This window comes from Scatophagus argus, chromosome 7 (assembly GCF_020382885.2).
Source record: "Scatophagus argus isolate fScaArg1 chromosome 7, fScaArg1.pri, whole genome shotgun sequence".
NCBI lineage: Eukaryota > Metazoa > Chordata > Actinopteri > Scatophagidae > Scatophagus > Scatophagus argus.
The window spans coordinates 25,971,365-25,982,375 of NC_058499.1; the positions used below are offsets into that span (position 1 = coordinate 25,971,365).

General features: G+C 50.3%; 1 protein-coding gene and 2 long non-coding RNA genes across 5 annotated transcripts; all 3 read left to right on the forward strand.

Moving 5' to 3' along the window:
* The first annotated feature begins 2,643 nt into the window (after positions 1-2,643).
* Positions 2,644-3,559, forward strand: LOC124062047. Of its 2 annotated transcripts, none has more exons than XR_006843856.1 (3): positions 2,644-2,821; positions 2,900-2,977; positions 3,054-3,390. It is a non-coding gene; the product is annotated as an uncharacterized LOC124062047 (long non-coding RNA). The 2 variants fall into 2 exon arrangements; XR_006843857.1 differs by lacking the exon at positions 3,054-3,390 and adding an exon at positions 3,487-3,559 and having other exon boundaries at positions 2,645-2,821.
* Positions 3,560-3,858: 299 nt separating this feature from the next.
* LOC124061801 lies at positions 3,859-5,211 on the forward strand. The gene is made up of 2 exons (XM_046394043.1): positions 3,859-4,345; positions 4,457-5,211. The coding sequence occupies exons 1-2, from the start codon at positions 4,132-4,134 to the stop codon at positions 5,209-5,211; spliced, it is 969 nt and encodes a 322-aa protein (XP_046249999.1). The 5' UTR covers positions 3,859-4,131.
* Positions 5,212-9,369: 4,158 nt separating this feature from the next.
* On the forward strand, positions 9,370-10,376 carry LOC124062048. 2 transcript variants are annotated; one of them, XR_006843859.1, is made up of 3 exons: positions 9,370-9,638; positions 9,717-9,794; positions 10,304-10,376. It is a non-coding gene; the product is annotated as an uncharacterized LOC124062048 (long non-coding RNA). The 2 variants fall into 2 exon arrangements; XR_006843858.1 differs by lacking the exon at positions 10,304-10,376 and adding an exon at positions 9,871-10,207.
* Positions 10,377-11,011: the final 635 nt, after the last annotated feature.

Consider the following 11,011-nt stretch of genomic DNA (forward strand, 5'->3'; position numbering starts at 1 on the left):
AGGTGGAACGCCTGGAGGGTTGGTGCAGAGAGAACAATCTCTGCATCAACGTGAAAAAGACCAAGGAGATGATCGTGGACTTCAGAAGGGGCAGACATCTCCCCCTTCCTCCCCTGTACATTGGAGGGACAGCGGTGGAAGTGGTCTCCAGTTTCAGGTACCTGGGCGTCCATATAACGGACGACCTCACCTGGAGCAACAACCCTTCTGTCTCATCAGGAAGGCACACCAGCGCCTCTACTTCCTCAGGAGGCTGAGGCGTGCCGGACCGGGGAGCTCAGTCCTGACATCTTTTTATAGATGTGTGGTGGAGAGCGTCCTGTGCTCCTGCATCACTGTGTGGCACGGCAGCTGCTCTGCGGAGCATCAAGAGCAGGACCACCAGACTGAGGAACAGCTTCTTCCCAGAAGCTGTGAGACTGTTGAACTCTGGAGGTCCTCTGTAGCCACTGCTGCCAAACCCATACACACACCCCCCCCCACACACACACACACACACCCACGGAGCACCATCCTGCTGTTTCTGTTGATGATAATATCATTGAGTCAGTTTCAGAGCTGTCATAGGACTGTCTGTACAAGAAGCTGTGTGTGTGTGGGTGTGTGGACTCACTGCAGTCACTGTAACCCATGGTGCATAGAGGCAGTCCTCATGAGGAGACACAGAGGGCTCTTCTCATTTCTTTATACTGTGCCTTCCTGTCTCCTCTGTCCTGAAGGATGTCTCACAAAATCATCCTGAGATAAGCAAGGAAATAGAAGGTTTATTGGAGGAGCTATGACTGAGGATGCACGGGTGAATCCTTTGTAGGAAGTCTTTTCTCGAGTAACTCGAGGAAATATGACGAAGCATATGTAGTGCTTGGCTTCATTGTAACTACAGTGGGAGACAACGAAAGACCTGGATTTTCCCTCCAGGGATTAATAAAGGAATTCTGATTCTGATTCTGATTTACTGTGTCTAAAAATGCTGGCAGCAGACAGCATGAAGCCAAATAAATTAAAGCGCCACTTGAAGACATTACATCCCAATCATGCTGATAAGCCGCTGGAGTTTTTTCAGCGAAAACGTGCTGAATGTTGCCAACAATCATCCTGCTTTGTGAAAGCTACTTCAGTAAACCAGCGAGCACTGTTAGCATCATATTATTACATATTATTATTACTATTATTTATAGTCGCGGCGGAGAGTAGGTGGTGGGGTGGGGGGCGCGCGAATTGTTTTCTTCTTGCTGGGGGGGGCGCAACAGAAAATAATTGAGAAACACTGATCTATTTGTATTTAGTGAAGAAGCACCATTTATGTTCCATCTAGTGTTGAAACGATGAACTGCACCCATTAATTGTGTTGCCCTCCAATAAAAACTAGGCTGCGGGCCGCAGTTGGCCTTGGGGCCTTAGTTTGGACACCCCTGGTCTAAATGTTTCATCTGTATTCATAACTTATTTTAACTATTAAATATGATCAAACCATCTGCCTTTCTGTGTGTCACCTTGTAACAAGCAGGCCACACAGGCTGTGTCAGTGAACTGCTACAGTTCACTTGCATGTCCATACATGCAGCGTTGAAACAGCCAGCCCCATCTTATTTATATGGTGTTTGCCTTTGATAAAGATGATGTGCTTTTCCATTTAGAGAAAGAGGGAGTGACATATTCTGCAGATGTGGACATTGTGAAACTGCAGTGAAAAGCTAATATAATTCCCATATGACTGTCCTCACATCAATTTTAGGTCTCTTTTTGCAGAGAAGTGCATGCGTGACACCAGAAAAATAGCAAGACTCATAATGTCGATATGAGGTGCTGTCGGAGTCGTGCTACAACCTCACATGAGCTGCACAGAGGGCAGTGTAGCTGCATTCTCTTGCACTGCACAATGCAGCTGTGCCACATGTCGTTGATGAATGTCGCTTTAAAATGATGGCTTGGAAGCATTAAGGTGTCAATTTCTTCAATGCATGTGGCCTCAAATGAGGAGAGCAGGCCAGGAAAGGAATCAAGTATATAAAAAGTGACAAATAAGAAGATGGGTGAGATTCCCACAGACAATCACACACTGATTCAAACATACATTTAAAACAAAAGCAGCTTATGTAAGATCCCAGTGTGACAGGTGGAGTCAGGGGAATACATCAACCCTTGTAGCAGCCGCTGTACATGTAGGAGGAGGGAAAGCCACTGCAATTACATAAAGCTCTCATTAATTTCCACTGCCAGAGGAACCAGTAAAGCCAGCACAGCCCTAAACCCTCTTTCTGACTGGACTGCATTTGAAGTAAGTTTGATGGAGCTGCCTGAAAACTCCTTCTGCACACATTCATGTCCCATTAATGCATATTACTAACTCAACTTCTTCCCTGGAGTCCCTGTGCTTTCTTGTCCCGCAGATTCCTAGCGATCATGACTGAACCTCCTGCTGCGGTCCTGCTGTCGTCCTGCTCAAAACCTACTGCAATTACTACTGTTTAGTCATAATCTGATTTAAATCTGTTAAGACTCAGTACAGCTACTACCATTATTGTCACTACCATTGTTATCAAAATCACCATAATACCTTCTGTATACTTCATTGTCATTATCATTATCTACATTTCGATACTTCTGGCATTATTACTGCTGCTATGTGTGACCTGTCGTGTCTTTCCCTGCCACTATATGGCATTGTGATAAGGGACGGAGCGCGTTGATTGAGGGGCGGTGCGATGCGTCTCTATATATAGATGTGCGATGCATTTGCCTCTTCCTCTTCCGCTTCCTTCCTGTGGCCACTGTGATTGTGTGACGTGGTCGTTGCGGGCGTATGATCCTCTTCGCTCAGGTAATGTATTCCGCTATTCTTTCGCTGCTGGTGTATGCACGGCGCGGTGGTTTTGGTGACGCGATCTTTGTTTTGTAGAGCGCGACCGGCTGCCGGGCCGTGGGGATGTGTCGCCCCACTGGTAGTTTTTCCTGGAGATGCTCATCTGCCCTTTCGGTAAGTCCGCGATTGTCTGCCGTCCAGCGGCTCTGTCTCTCGTTCTCCAGCTGATTGTTTGGGTGTTTTGGTGCAGCTGAGTGATTAACCCGTGACAGGAGCTGGCTGTCTTCTGCCTCTTTTCGGCGTGGCCGTAGCCTTGCGGAACGAGGCGAGGGTAAACTGCCGGCAACTACCAGTCACTCCTCCTTGGCTCTACTACCGTTTTGGCTCTACTACCGTTTTGGCTCTACTACCGTTTTGGCTCTACTACCGTTTTGGCTCTACTACCGTTTTGGCTCTACTACCGTTTTGGCTCCATTATTGTATCGGCTGTATTGCTGTTTTGGCCTGATGTGGAGTTTGTTCCTTCCTTTTCTCCTGTGTTGTTTTTTTCCTTTATTGTATTGATGAGTTTATTATATTGTCTTTTTCTTTTTCTCTTTTTTTAGGTCAATGTTTGTTTAGTTCACGCCAGTTATACTAACCTTTGGGCTTGTTTTATTAATTGATATTTCTTTTGTTGTCAGGTGTCGTGGGCTCCCTGTGACCGTTAATCCCTGGTGGTGGTGTGTTCTCCACGGTCCCCCCTTTTTTTGGTTTTGTGTGAGTGTGTAGTTTCACGGGTGATTCTGTCGAGGACCTCCCCCCCCCTCTTTGTCTTGTGGTTGTCCTGTTGCATGGTAGCCCCGGCCAGCTTCATTTGCCCCTTGGTTTGTTTTATTGTGTGTTCAATTGGTGTGACTGTGTTTGACTTGTATTTTGTTTACTTTATGTGTTAATAAATTCTTTGTTGTGGAACCGTCTCGCCCTGTGGTATTGAACCTGTGTGGCCTTGGTTTGAATAACCAACACAGTTAAGCTCAGATTTCCTGGGGTGCAATTCCCCAGGTGGCGTTGTCGCAACTACGATTTTTTTAATGCTCCTTAGCGTCCACCTCGCCACATTCTGGCGTTGTCGGCAGGATCCACATTAATAAAGGCAGAGACGTGTTTCATTTTTGTCCTTTTCTTTATATAGTTTTCCTTCTTGTGTTCTGTTAAACTGGTTATTAGTGGGTGTCCTGTTTTGCATGTGTAATTGTTGAGCCAAAACGGCAGTGTCTGTTCCAGGGACATAAAATTTTTTTTTCTTACACTGCTTTGTGAGGCTTGGTGTAGGTTGTTCCATCAGTATGGAGGAGGAGATGCAGCAGCTTAAGGAGCTTGTGTTGCAGCTTAAAGCGGACAATGAGCGGCTCCGTCAGGAGCGGGCTGCTTCGCTGGGGGACTCTGGTGGGGCTGCTCCCTTTGCTCCGCCTGGTCATGCTCTGCCTGCAGGTGCGGCTGCTGCTGTTACAGAGCGGCTGGTTGTCGTCCCAAGAGACCGTAGGTGCCCGATGTTCAACGGTAAGACTGGCATTGGAATATCTGACTGGGTGGAGGAGTTACAGGCATGTGTGCGTGCCCGCCATCTTTCCACTGCTGACCAAGCTCTCTTTATTTTTGACCACTTGGAAGGGGAAGCGAAGGAAGAAATTAAGTATCGCTCTGCTGCAGAGCGAGGAGACCCAGGTAAGGTTCTCACCATTTTACAAGAGCTGTATGGTTGTGCTCAGCCTTACGTAACCTTGCAGCAGGCTTTCTTCTCTCGGCACCAGCTGGAGGGCGAGACCTTGCACGAGTTCTCTTTGGCCTTGATGGCTTTAATGGCACAGGTGAGGCAGTGCGCACCTGATGGTGTGCCAAATGCTGATATTCTCCTTCGGGACCAATTTATCGAGCATGTGCTTGACTGTTCTCTCCGGCGGGAGCTTAAACAGCTTGTTCGTCGTCAGCCAACTGTCACACTGTTGGAGCTGCGTGGTGAGGCGATTCGGTGGGAGAGGGAGGGTCTGCCAGGAGGCACTAGAGGGCGTAGTGTTTCTTTGCCAGCAGCTTATGGCCTGCAGTATAGCATGCAGGGCCATGCCCCGCTGGCCCCTAATAGCACTCCATCTGGGCCAGGTCTTAGTGAGCTGATGGATCTTTTGAAGCGCCAGCAGGAGCAGCTGGACCAGTTGACTCAGACCGTAGCCTCCCTACAGGCCCCTCGTTCACAAGGCCAGACTTCTCGCAGTGGCCCTTTAATTTGCAGACGGTGTCAGCAGCCTGGCCATTTTGCTAGAGAGTGTGACGGTGGACGGGTCCCCCGTAGACAGCGGGTTAGTTCAGTGCCTGGCTTGAACTCTAATGCTGCAGGGTTAACTCATCCCTCTCACCCTTCGGAAAACTGAAGCCCACTGAGCTGCTGAGCCACAGTTCAGTTGGGGAGTCCATAGGCTCACAGGAGGGTGCAGTAGCTGGTTTAATTGCTCCTTGCCCGAACATCGATGCCTCCATGGGAGGAGTCGCTGTGTCATGTTTGGTGGACACTGGTTCCATGGTGTCCACCATCACAGAAAGCTTTTTCTTGGAGCAGTTTGCACCTTGGGGTCATGATCACCTTCATTCGTGTCACTGGTTACAGCTGCGAGCAGCTAATGGCCTGGCGATTCCATACGTCGGCTATTTGGAACTTGATGTGGAACTCTGTGGTAAGGTGATGCCCCACTGTGGGATCCTTGTTGTTAAGGACCCCCCTGACAGGGCGTCTTCTGTCCCTGGTATCATAGGGATGAATGTGATCCGTCGATGCTATCGTGAGCTCTTTGGTGCATATGGTCCTTCTCTTTTTGATTCGCCGTTCGTTTCCCAGGCACCTGCTCCAGTGGTTGCAGCCCTACAAACGTGCCACCAGTCTTCCATTCAAACTCCGAGTGACCCGACTGGCACGGTGAGGGTCCGGGGGAAGCGGGTGGTGCGTATTCCAGGTGGGGTGATGAAGCTTGTTGCTAGCACCTGCCCCCAGCAGTTTTCTGGTCAGACTGTGCTGTTTGAGCCCCCTGAATCAGGCTTACCAGCGGGGCTGCTAGCCTCTCCCTGCCTGGTGCAGGTTGTTCGGGGTACTGTGTATGTTCCCATAGTTAACGTGGGGGCAGCGGAGGTTCTCCTTTACCCACGGACCAGTCTTGGTCTCCTGAACGCTGCTCAGGTCATCAGTTTACCTACAGGGGTGACTGAGGTGGAGCCTACATTGGTGACCATCTCTTCCCAAATAGCTGCTCCCTCAGTACCCGATAGGATAGAGTCCCTAAGTCTGTCCCCATTGCCTGAGCAGGAGCAGACGGGTGTAAGGTCTCTACTGTATAAGTACCAGTCAGTCTTCTCAGCCCATGATGGCGACCTGGGCTGTACTAACCTCATCTCGCACGACATACCACTGCTTGATGATGTTCCAGTCAGGCAGAGGTATCGACGCATCCCTCCATCAGAGTATGAGGCGGTGAAGGCGCATATCAATCAGCTTCTGGAATCTCAGGTCATCAGGGAAAGCAGCAGCCCTTACGCATCTCCCATCGTCTTGGTGCGGAAGAAGGATGGGGGCCTGCGTATGTGTGTGGACTATCGTCCCCTAAATAGTAAGACCAGGAAGGATGCCTTCCCCCTACCTCGCATCGAGGAGAGCTTGGATGCACTTTCTGGGGCTCGCTGGTTCTCCACAATTGATTTGGCCAGTGGCTATAATCAGGTTCCGGTGTCAGAGAAGGATCGTCCCAAAACTGCCTTCTGTACACCGTTCGGCCTTTTTGAGTTCAACCGCATGCCTTTTGGCTTGTGTAATGCCCCAAGCACCTTCCAGCGGCTCATGCAGAGAATGTTTGGTGATCAGCAGGGTCAGTCATTACTGCTTTACCTGGATGATATTGTCGTCTATTCTTCCTCTGTTGAGCAACATCTTCAGCGGCTGGAAATGGTGCTCGGTCGGCTTCAGAAGGAGGGTCTTAAGGCAAAATTGGAGAAATGTGCATTTTTCCAGCAGGAGGTTGGCTATCTAGGCCATGTGATCTCGAGCCAGGGAGTTGCCACGGACCCCAAGAAGATTGAGGCGGTGGCTAACTGGCAGCGGCCCAGTCATGTCTCTGAGTTGCGTTCCTTCTTGGGTTTCGCTAGCTACTACAGGCGCTTTGTAAATGGCTTTGCCAAATTGGCGGGCCCTTTGCATCAGCTGGTGGCTAAGCTAGCAGGCACAAAGTCCAAGAAAGGGTCAGGTCCGGCTCTGGGAGCGGCATGGACACCTCAGTGTGAGGAGAGCTTTGAGGCCTTGAAATCAAGGTTGGTCTCGGCCGCAGTGCTAACATATGCCGATTTTTCACAGCCTTTTATTCTGGAGATCGATGCCAGCCATAGTGGCCTGGGGGCTGTCCTCTCGCAAGAGACGGACAGTGGCGTGAGACCGGTGGCCTACGCCAGCAGAGGCCTTCGACCCACCGAGCGCAATATGTCGAACTACAGCTCAATGAAGCTGGAATTTCTTGCGCTCAAGTGGGCCATGACAGAGAAGTTTAGAGAGTACCTGTTGGGGCATAAGTGCATTGTCTTCACTGACAATAACCCTTTGAGCTATCTTCAGTCTGCTAAGCTGGGAGCCACTGAACATAGGTGGGCTGCCCAACTTGCCGCTTTTGATTTTCATATCAAGTATCGTTCAGGCCGCAGTAACAGAAATGCAGATGCGCTTTCACGACAGCATGCACCTGGCTCTCTCAAACTTTCTGAGTCGTTGCCTGGTACTTCAGTCCCCAGCAGTCTTCAGCAGGATCCACCTCCAGCTGTTTTGGCATTGGCCTCTCAGGCTGTGGTCTCAGTCCTTCCCTCTCACTCCGCTTCTGACCTTCGTTCCTTGCAGGAGGCTGATCCCATCCTAAAGGATGTACTTGTGTTCTGGCGGCGGAATGCTCCACCTACTTCCGTGGAAAGGCGGCAGCTCTCCAAGCCAGTCCTGGCACTTTTTCGCCAATGGGACCGCCTAGTGGAGAAAGATGGTGTTCTCTTTCGCAAAGTCTTCCGTTCCGATGGGGGTGAAGAATTTCTACAGCTTATTCTGCCTGCCGCCCTTAAGCAGGAGACTTTAAGCCAGCTTCACCAAGCCCATGGTCACCAAGGCATAGAGCGGACCACAGAGTTGGTCCGGCAACGTTGCTATTGGCCAGGAATGTCAGCAGATATAAAGCAGTGGGTTTTGGGGTGTCAGCGATGTCAAGTTGCTAAGGACTCAGGGCACGGACCTAATAGCTTTATGGGCCACTTGTTGGCCTCCCAACCTAATGAGATTGTGGCCATTGATTTCACATTGTTGGAGCCTTCTCGGAATGGGTACGAGAATGTTTTGGTCATGACAGATGTGTTCAGTAAATTCACGGTGGCTATTCCCACTCGGGATCAACGGGCCTCCACTGTGGCCCAGGTTTTGATCTCTGAGTGGTTCTATAAGTTTGGTGTCCCGAGTCGCCTGCACTCGGACCAAGGGAGGAGCTTTGAGGGCTCATTGATTCATCAGCTCTGCCGTTTGTATGGCGTTTCTAAATCCCGTACCACTCCGTACCACCCGGCGGGTAACGGTCAATGCGAACGGTTTAACCGAACCCTGCATAACCTCCTTCGCACCCTTCCGGTTTCCCAGAAACGGGATTGGGTTGCTTGTTTGCCTCAGGTGCTTTATTGTTACAACACCACTCCTCATCAGAGCACAGGCGAGTCTCCATTCTTCCTTATGTTTGGGCAAGAACCACGTCTTCCAGTTGATTTTCTCCTGGGACGTGTCCAGGAGCCTGTAGCAGGTCAGGTACAGGACTGGGTGGCCGAGCATCAGGTGAGACTCAGACTCGCTTTTGAGGGTGTTCGTGACAAGATGTTGGTTGCAGCTGGCCGACGGAAAGAGCGGCATGATCAGCGGGTCAGAGAGGCACCGCTTTCAGTCGGACAACAGGTGTATTTGAGGGACCACAGTGTTAGAGGGCGCCATAAAATACAAGATCTTTGGAGCTCGGTGGTCTATCAGATTGTGAAGGCCCCGGTTGGTGAAGGAGCAGTTAATACTGTTGCCCCTGTGAGCGACCCGCAAAGGGTTCAGAATGTGCATCGGAAGATGCTGAAGGCTATAATTCAACCTGAAGCTGTTGGCCCCCAGTTGGAGGTGTACCCTCCATCTGCTGTGGCAGCACTGGATGGTGAACCTTCCAGTGACGATGAACTGTGGGTTTTGGTCACTGAGACATCTTGTCCGCCACCGGTAGCTGCCCCAGGTACCTCTTGCCCCATAGACCCCCCCACTGTGATTTCTCAGCCGGTCAGTTTTGTTCCAGCAATTTCTCCAGCATGCGAAGGTGCCTCACCAACAGTCTCATGGTTGCCTCCAACTAACCAGCTGAGCACTGACCAGCCAGCGTTGCGTAGAACAGCTCGTGTTACAGCTGGCCACCATTCTAATGTCCACCATCTCCCTCAGCCTGCCAGCCAGCAGCAAAATGCTGCTAATAGAGACCTAGGGACTGTGTCTAGTGCCCAGACTGCCATTTTCAGGCCCTGGAGGTAGTTCCAGTGGTTATTTTATCCATCGTCGAGGCGACGATGCAAAAGCGGGGGGTAGGTGTGACCTGTCGTGTCTTTCCCTGCCACTATATGGCATTGTGATAAGGGACGGAGCGCGTTGATTGAGGGGCGGTGCGATGCGTCTCTATATATAGATGTGCGATGCATTTGCCTCTTCCTCTTCCGCTTCCTTCCTGTGGCCACTGTGATTGTGTGACGTGGTCGTTGCGGGCGTATGATCCTCTTCGCTCAGGTAATGTATTCCGCTATTCTTTCGCTGCTGGTGTATGCACGGCGCGGTGGTTTTGGTGACGCGATCTTTGTTTTGTAGAGCGCGACCGGCTGCCGGGCCGTGGGGATGTGTCGCCCCACTGGTAGTTTTTCCTGGAGATGCTCATCTGCCCTTTCGGTAAGTCCGCGATTGTCTGCCGTCCAGCGGCTCTGTCTCTCGTTCTCCAGCTGATTGTTTGGGTGTTTTGGTGCAGCTGAGTGATTAACCCGTGACAGGAGCTGGCTGTCTTCTGCCTCTTTTCGGCGTGGCCGTAGCCTTGCGGAACGAGGCGAGGGTAAACTGCCGGCAACTACCAGTCACTCCTCCTTGGCTCTACTACCGTTTTGGCTCTACTACCGTTTTGGCTCTACTACCGTTTTGGCTCTACTACCGTTTTGGCTCTACTACCGTTTTGGCTCTACTACCGTTTTGGCTCCATTATTGTATCGGCTGTATTGCTGTTTTGGCCTGATGTGGAGTTTGTTCCTTCCTTTTCTCCTGTGTTGTTTTTTTCCTTTATTGTATTGATGAGTTTATTATATTGTCTTTTTCTTTTTCTCTTTTTTTAGGTCAATGTTTGTTTAGTTCACGCCAGTTATACTAACCTTTGGGCTTGTTTTATTAATTGATATTTCTTTTGTTGTCAGGTGTCGTGGGCTCCCTGTGACCGTTAATCCCTGGTGGTGGTGTGTTCTCCACGGTCCCCCCTTTTTTTGGTTTTGTGTGAGTGTGTAGTTTCACGGGTGATTCTGTCGAGGACCTCCCCCCCCCTCTTTGTCTTGTGGTTGTCCTGTTGCATGGTAGCCCCGGCCAGCTTCATTTGCCCCTTGGTTTGTTTTATTGTGTGTTCAATTGGTGTGACTGTGTTTGACTTGTATTTTGTTTACTTTATGTGTTAATAAATTCTTTGTTGTGGAACCGTCTCGCCCTGTGGTATTGAACCTGTGTGGCCTTGGTTTGAATAACCAACACAGTTAAGCTCAGATTTCCTGGGGTGCAATTCCCCAGGTGGCGTTGTCGCAACTACGATTTTTTTAATGCTCCTTAGCGTCCACCTCGCCACATATGCATCTCTGCTTGTGTGCTCCTTCTCTCACACCCCACCCCCTCTGCCTCTCTCTCTTGCTCTCTCTGTCGCTCTCCTGCTCTCTCTCTCTCTCTCTCTCTCTCTCTCTCTCTCTCAACCCAACCGGTCAAGGCAGATGGCCGCCCATCTTGAGCCGGGGTCTGCTCCGAGGTTTCTGCCTTCTAAAAGGCAGTTTTTCCTCGCCACTGTCGCCAAGTGCTTGCTCAAGGGGGAATGTTGGGCTCTCTCTATTTTACAATTTAAGAGAGATGGAGGAGTTTGGTCTAGA

Bases quoted from the DNA above. Each gene is read 5' to 3' on its own strand.
- LOC124061801 (XM_046394043.1), top strand. From the start codon at position 4,132: ATGGAGGAGGAGATGCAGCAGCTTAAGGAGCTTGTGTTGCAGCTTAAA. The intron at 4,346-4,456 runs GTAAGACTGGCA...ACCACTTGGAAG, and splicing joins TAGGTGCCCGATGTTCAACG to GGGAAGCGAAGGAAGAAATT.